We start from the raw sequence: 6,549 nt of genomic DNA, 5'->3' as shown, positions 1-6,549 counted from the left end.
TGCGAGAAATAGGATTTCAAGTTGTACAATGTGTCATGTGGCTTAGCTGCTGTGATCTTTTGCAAGTTGCTTTGGAATGGCTGTCTGACTCCTACTACAGTTTGATCGTTTATTGTTAAGTGAAATGGGGATAAACCTGCAGAAACGAGGAAAACCCTTCCTTTTTGCAGTGTGGTGGCACCTTTATATGTGGAGCTTTCATGGGTACAATTTACTTGTCAAACCCCAAGCTGTATCAACAGTAGCTTCTTTGAAAAATCTAAAGGCTAGAATGTTCTTTTTAACTAACATGCTAGAAGCCTAGAACGCTAGTGTCCTAGAATTGAGAGACAACTTTTATCAAAGATTAGTACCCATTCCACTTTTCTTGAGTAGCTTGTTCTCACATGACTAGTTGTTCTGTCCAACTGTTCTTTGTTTCACTTTACCTGTCTTTTGCTTGTAATATCCAATCCTGCATTTTCTAACATACAACAGAAATCTTGGTTGGCTAGTCATGTTGTCGCTAAGCAAGTGACCTTCTGTTTATTTTATTTTCAGGAATCAAGCTAGACATGGAGCTGAGCTCGCTCAACAAGTACCATCAACAATACATGATCTAGTCCAGATGCCTGAGTGGGGACTTGTTTGGGTGTTCATAATTCCATACATGCAATTAAGTTTTTCCTCCGACCCTCAAAAAAAAAACTTATGCAATTCTAGCGTAGAACATAAACTTAATCATGAACATGAAAATAGAATAATAACAACTTATTATTACCTATAGGTTATTTGTCCAACACGATTCTCCTCGAGTTCTTCCATTTGGATAGAGTTGACAAAGCCCTAGTGTGGATTTTAGACTTCTGCCATCTCTTGGGACGACGAGGTTAGGGTATCTGCCCCCCGCATTTGCGATGGCGACTTATGATGTTAGACACTTTGGATTGATTTAAGGGTTAAACCGTGACGACAAGGGGTCCATAGGGGCACCTGCATGAAGACTTCTCAGTTGTCAATGACAAGGCCAAGTCGGCTCCAGGAGGCAACCGGCGACAACAACGCATTGGCAACTCATTCTGGCGGCTATGGTGGCCGTACAGTGGTCCATTGAATATCAATGTCATTTCATTATGTTGAAGGTATTTTATACTTCTGGTGAACTTTTATACTCCCTCCGTCTGGAAAAACTTGTCATCAAAATGGACAAAAAGGGGTGTATCTAGAACTAAAATACATCTAGATACATCCCCTTTTATTCATTTTGATGACAAGTATTTCCGGACGGAGGGAGTAATAGATACGTGTCTTTTTTTCAGAAAAAAAATTAAAATTAAAATTTTAGGGGTTGGTTTGTCCCAAACCTTAGAAGTGAGGGGAATAAACGAACTTATTTCGGCTGAAGACGGTTTATTTTTTACTTTTTTGACGTAGAAAACGATTTCTTGGGCTTGGGCGGCATCCACCCACAAGCAGTAATAAATCCGGGAAGAAACACTTGGCCCAACCCGGGAACAAACAAAGCCGGCGAGGTCGTCTGTCCTTTCTCCTCAGTCTTCTCCCTCCTGTGCCTTGTTGCTACTAATCTTGCTTGCGCAGTCCGATCCATGGAGCGCCAGATGGCCAGAGTGAAGCTTGGCACGCAGGGCCTCGAGGTAACAAAGCAGCTGAAAATCCCACCTTCGACCCCCCTCGAATCTGTTCGCAAATCTGCGGGGAAATACCTAAATGAAACTGCAGTATCGAATGATGAGCTGGGGATGTGCCATTTGCGAGGTAGGTATCCAAGATCGGTTTCGGATGCATGGCCCTCACCGGCGTGTACAACGATCCGGTGCCGGAGGATGCTGGCGTCGCCGTCATACGGCGCGCCTTCGACGCCGGCGTCACCTTCTTCGACACCGCCGATGCTTATGGGCCACACACCAACGAGGTCCTGCTTGGAAAGGTCAAAATCCTCCTCTTGTTCTCCCTCTCCAAGCTCGAATATGCTGTGTTTTTGCCTTGTTCGGCCGAGGGGCGGTGAAAATCCGTTGACCTCGTTCTTACCCATACGAAATTTTAGGTAATGATACAAGTAGTTGGTTGCATTTAGTTCTTACTCCCTCCGTCCGGAAATACTTGTCATCAAAATGAATAAAAAGGGATGTATCTAGATGTATATTAGTTCTAGATACATCCCTTTTTATCCATTTTGGTGACAAGTATTTTCGGACGGAGGGAGTACCTTTTAGCATTAGGCTGCCACATGCAGAACATCAGGCTGCCAGGCATAATGTAAATCTCTTACTGTATTTTTGTTTTGTGTTTAGCAGACCATTGGGGGGTATTGATCTTCAGTTGTCTGCAGTTCTGCACTCACGAGTTAAACTGCTGCTTTTTTTCTCTGTAACTTGATGCGTGATGTGGTGTAAATGTCTTGAGCAGGCACTAAGGCAAGTGCCTCGTGAAAGGGTTCAAGTGGCCACCAAGTGTGGCATAGCAGGATTCGACGCCGGTGGCCTGTGTGTGAAGGGCACTCCAGAATATGTGCGTGCGAGCTGTAAAGCAAGCCTTGTGCGCCTCGGTGTGGACTACATCGACCTATATTTCCAGCATCGCATCGACCAGTCAGTGCCTATAGAGGAAACCGTCTGTATCGGTCGATCGAGTAATCGTGCTCTGAATTTCGTTGCTTGTGTCTGACTTCTTCATTGGGCATGTGTAGATGGGGGAACTGAAGAAGTTGGTTGAAGAAGGGAAAGTCAAGTATGTTGGCTTGTCTGAGGCTAGTGCCGATACCATTAAGCGGGCACATGCAGTTCATCCGATCACTGCAGTGCAGATGGAGTGGTCACTATGGACCAGGGATATAGAGGAAGATATTATCCCACTATGCAGGTTCATCCAGTCCCAGTCCTATATAGAGTACTTTTTACAAACAGTCATTTTTTTTACTTTAATTTCAGAAAACCCAGCGTACATATTCCTTTCATACATTTTTCAGCCAGTACTTATACTCAGAGCTTTAATTAGGTTTATTGGATCTCAACAAACTCCAGCAGGATGGGTTATTAGTATCGTATTCAACAGTAAAGTCACTGACAACATCATCTCAAATCATTCAGAAAAAATTTGAGGTGAATATATTCTATGGTTGGGCTATGCATCTATGCAATCAGGCAGCTGCGCTTAGCTGATTCCTGGTCGATTAGTACTTACATGAGTAAGCTACTCCTACCAACTTTTTAAGTTTATAGTTGTCAAGAAACAAAGGAGTTCGCTGTTATGTCTAGCATGGTTGCTTACAGGAAAATCACTCCATCTGGCTCCATCATCGGGTTTGCATATGTCATGATGTTGTCTCTGTCATATTATATTTTGCATGTTGGACCCATAAGTATGAAGTGAAAATGATAATGCAGTTCAGAGATAATTTTTTGCTTTGTTTGGGATTTATAAAGAACTGAGTGATAGCCAGTGGTAAGGTTGCATTGCTGCATCCCTGCTGGTCAGGTTTCATATCCTGTCAGGAGCAAAATCCTGTTATCTCATCCTTGTTGCCGCTCCCCCCATTGGACTCATTTTCTTTCGGTTTGAAACTTACTAGTCATGTTGACATAGGTTTCTTCTTACTCTTCATTTCCGGGGTAGCTAGCAAGCCATTTTACACTCTGTTCATGGCGTCTTCAGACTTCCGTTTGTGATGTGAAGTATTTGCATTCAGGGAGCTTGGCATCGGAGTTGTTCCATATAGCCCACTTGGTCGTGGTTTCTTTGCTGGCAGGGCAGCTGTAGAGAGCTTACCATCAGGGAGTTTACTAGTAAGAAAAGTTAAACTACTAGTATAATCTTCTTCCACAGAGAAAGGTGATGTTATTTGTGTGACCATCTCATCTATCCCGTTGCAGTCCAAACATCCTAGGTATACTGGAGAAAACCTGGAGAAGAATAGAGTTCTGTATACACGACTCGAAATGTTGTCCACCAAGTATGGCTGCACACCTGCTCAACTTGCTCTTGCCTGGGTTCTTCATCAAGGGGATGATGTCGTTCCAATCCCTGGTACCGTTTTTAACACCCGCATGCTATGAATTAGTAGCGTTCTTCTCTCAAATACTCCCTATCATCAATCTTAATATGATCTTGTACCCATCCTATAAGAACAGGGTCTTGCGCCTAGTCTACATATGAACCTTTCAAGCATGACAAATATTTCTAATAATGAATCAACTGGAAGACTTCTCTGAAATTGAACAAAAGTGACAACATCTGTACCTAGAAGCTATTGGTGCAGAGCTGACGCATTGTACTTTGCCGGGTTGTTGCACTAACTTCAGAGCATAAACCACGATGATGCCTAGTAACAGTTTTGCATGTTTTCCAGGACAGTGCAAGATGTTGCATAGCTGAATATGCAGTAGTGATGGTTTCATTTCTGTCTTGTATACTGATGAAATTTGTACTTTTGTCATCTAAAACGATGCATTTCTTAAGCATAACCAGTCTAAAGTTAGCATCAGCCCATATCACCACGCACTATAAGAGTGAGTCAACTTGAGGAATGTCTTGCACAGTTATAACCAGTTTGGCCTTGCCTGTTGGTTGTCATAATGTCAGTTTCAGGCACATATACCCTGCTCACTTGTGCAATCAGGTTTTAGCATCTTGACCTCCGAAATTTCTTTATCTCCTTTTGTATTTGTATGTTGGATCAATAGCGGATCTAGGATCTTAAAATTGGGGGTGCCACATTTCTACATATACGATGTATGAATAACATAACTTCAATATATATGTTAAAAGATTATGAAAATTACACTACAAATGTGTAGGTCTAAATATCATCACAACTCAAACAAATAGACCCAAAATAAGCTTTAATCTGTAGATATCTACTCCCTCCGTTCGGAATTACTCGTCTAAGAAATGAATGTATCTAGATGTATTTTAGTTGTAGATACATTCATTTTTATCCATTTTTGTGACAAGTAATTCCGAATGGAGGGAGTAGTTTCTAAATGTGTGGTATACATAGTTTCGTATTTTTGGAGGGGGTGCCATGGCACCCATGGAACCCATACATTAACCTAGCAGCTGCTGGCCACACGCAGTTGTTATTGTGTTTCTTCGCATAGCAAAATATATACCTTCTCCCAACAAAATGGAGTTTACAGAAGTGCAATTATTTTCATTAGGGCAAATCTTACAGCTGCTGGCCACATCAGTAAGTGATGTTACTTGAGTATCAGATTTTCTGAAGCACTCTTTCATCGAAGAATATGTTCTTCCTACCCACTGACGTGGTTCCTTCAGAGAAATATTCATTCTGTTTTCTTTTTGCTAGGGCATTCTGTGAAATTAATGCAGCAAAAAGCACCCACAATTTTCTCTATTTCAATGTGTACTTCCTTTAAATGCTTCTGTTCTCCATATAGAAAAAATGTACTATTGCTCGCACGTGAAAAACATGCCTATGCTGTGTCTATTTAATTTATGTGTAAGTACCTAACTGTTCTTTGAATCTAGGAACAACAAAACTGAAGAACCTCGATGATAACATCGAGGCTGTAAAGGTAAAGCTGAGCAAGGAAGACCTGAAAGAAATCTCAGCCGCCATCCCTGCTGGCGAGGTGGCTGGGTCCAGGATCATTGGAATCCTGGAGCCTTATTCTTGGAGGGTTGCAAACACTCCACCTCAAAAGTAGCCATTTTACATATTCACTTGCAAATTCAAGATCATCTCACCGCGTTTATGCTGAATTTGTTTTGTTTCCACCTTGCTGGATACGTACATTCAAGGGGGGCAATGTGAAAGAATCAAGCTCGTCTGTACTCTAGAATAGGGAAACATTGTTCCTGAAACAACAGATGCCATTGATTTTCTGTGTGATGTATCAATTGCTACACATGATAAAAGATAAAAGGTACCGAATTCAAGTTAAACTCTTTTCTGCTGCACATTTTCTTCCGGTGTCATATGTGGAGTGAAATTAGGTTTGTTGGGTAGTATCATTCATTGAAAATTGCTACTGCTGTAATATGTCCATGCATGACTGAATGAGATTACTGACAGAGTCCACATACAACTTCCTGTAGTTACATGACAGGATCTAGCTACTGACTGTCACAAATAGCAGAGAAACAGAGTAGAAAACCAGCGATTTGGGGGACGAACTGCGAATCAATTAAGGCGAGATCTGAAACGCAGGCGCTAGGGTTTGCCAGCCGGAACACGGCGGCTCAAGGGCCAAGCCCAGAATTATCCAGAATGCCCTCTCCACAAGCCAGAGGAGGGGTTAAAAAGGAGTAGGAGCAGGTGAAAAGCACGACAGCGACAGGTTCAGTTTACAGAGCTGCGGTAAAGTTTAAAAGAGATTTACAGAGCTGCGGTAAAGTTTAAAAGAGACGTTACAACGGCCTGAACCGCACATCTAGAGATCTACGGCGGAGAGCGGGTCACTTTAGCGCGAAGCGGTACACGCGCCGAAGCCGTAGGATCGTAGATCGACGGTTGAAGCGCACTTGGACAATTGAAACGGTACTGTTGCTCGTCTAACTGTTGTCGCGGTTGCCTCTGTCCTGACAATT

The 6,549-nt window shown here is 42.4% G+C and overlaps 1 protein-coding gene across 1 annotated transcript; it reads left to right on the top strand.

Annotated features, from left to right (window-relative positions):
* The first annotated feature begins 1,474 nt into the window (after positions 1-1,474).
* LOC119338332 (perakine reductase-like) lies at positions 1,475-5,904 on the top strand. The gene is made up of 7 exons (XM_037610623.1): positions 1,475-1,634; positions 1,760-1,927; positions 2,407-2,610; positions 2,687-2,859; positions 3,686-3,782; positions 3,870-4,023; positions 5,488-5,904. The coding sequence occupies exons 1-7, from the start codon at positions 1,587-1,589 to the stop codon at positions 5,664-5,666; spliced, it is 1,023 nt and encodes a 340-aa protein (XP_037466520.1). The 5' UTR covers positions 1,475-1,586; the 3' UTR covers positions 5,667-5,904.
* Positions 5,905-6,549: the final 645 nt, after the last annotated feature.

Source organism: Triticum dicoccoides, chromosome 7B (assembly GCF_002162155.2).
Source record: "Triticum dicoccoides isolate Atlit2015 ecotype Zavitan chromosome 7B, WEW_v2.0, whole genome shotgun sequence".
Taxonomy (NCBI): Eukaryota; Viridiplantae; Streptophyta; class Magnoliopsida; order Poales; family Poaceae; genus Triticum; species Triticum dicoccoides.
This window is presented reverse-complemented; position numbering and strand designations above follow the sequence as displayed.

Excerpts from the sequence above, each read along its gene's own strand:
- LOC119338332 (XM_037610623.1), top strand. The coding sequence starts at position 1,587 with ATGGAGCGCCAGATGGCCAGAGTGAAGCTTGGCACGCAGGGCCTCGAG. Across the intron at positions 1,635-1,759 it reads TTGGCACGCAGGGCCTCGAG|GTATCCAAGATCGGTTTCGG; the intron begins GTAACAAAGCAG and ends TTTGCGAGGTAG. Across the intron at positions 3,783-3,869 it reads TACCATCAGGGAGTTTACTA|TCCAAACATCCTAGGTATAC; the intron begins GTAAGAAAAGTT and ends ATCCCGTTGCAG.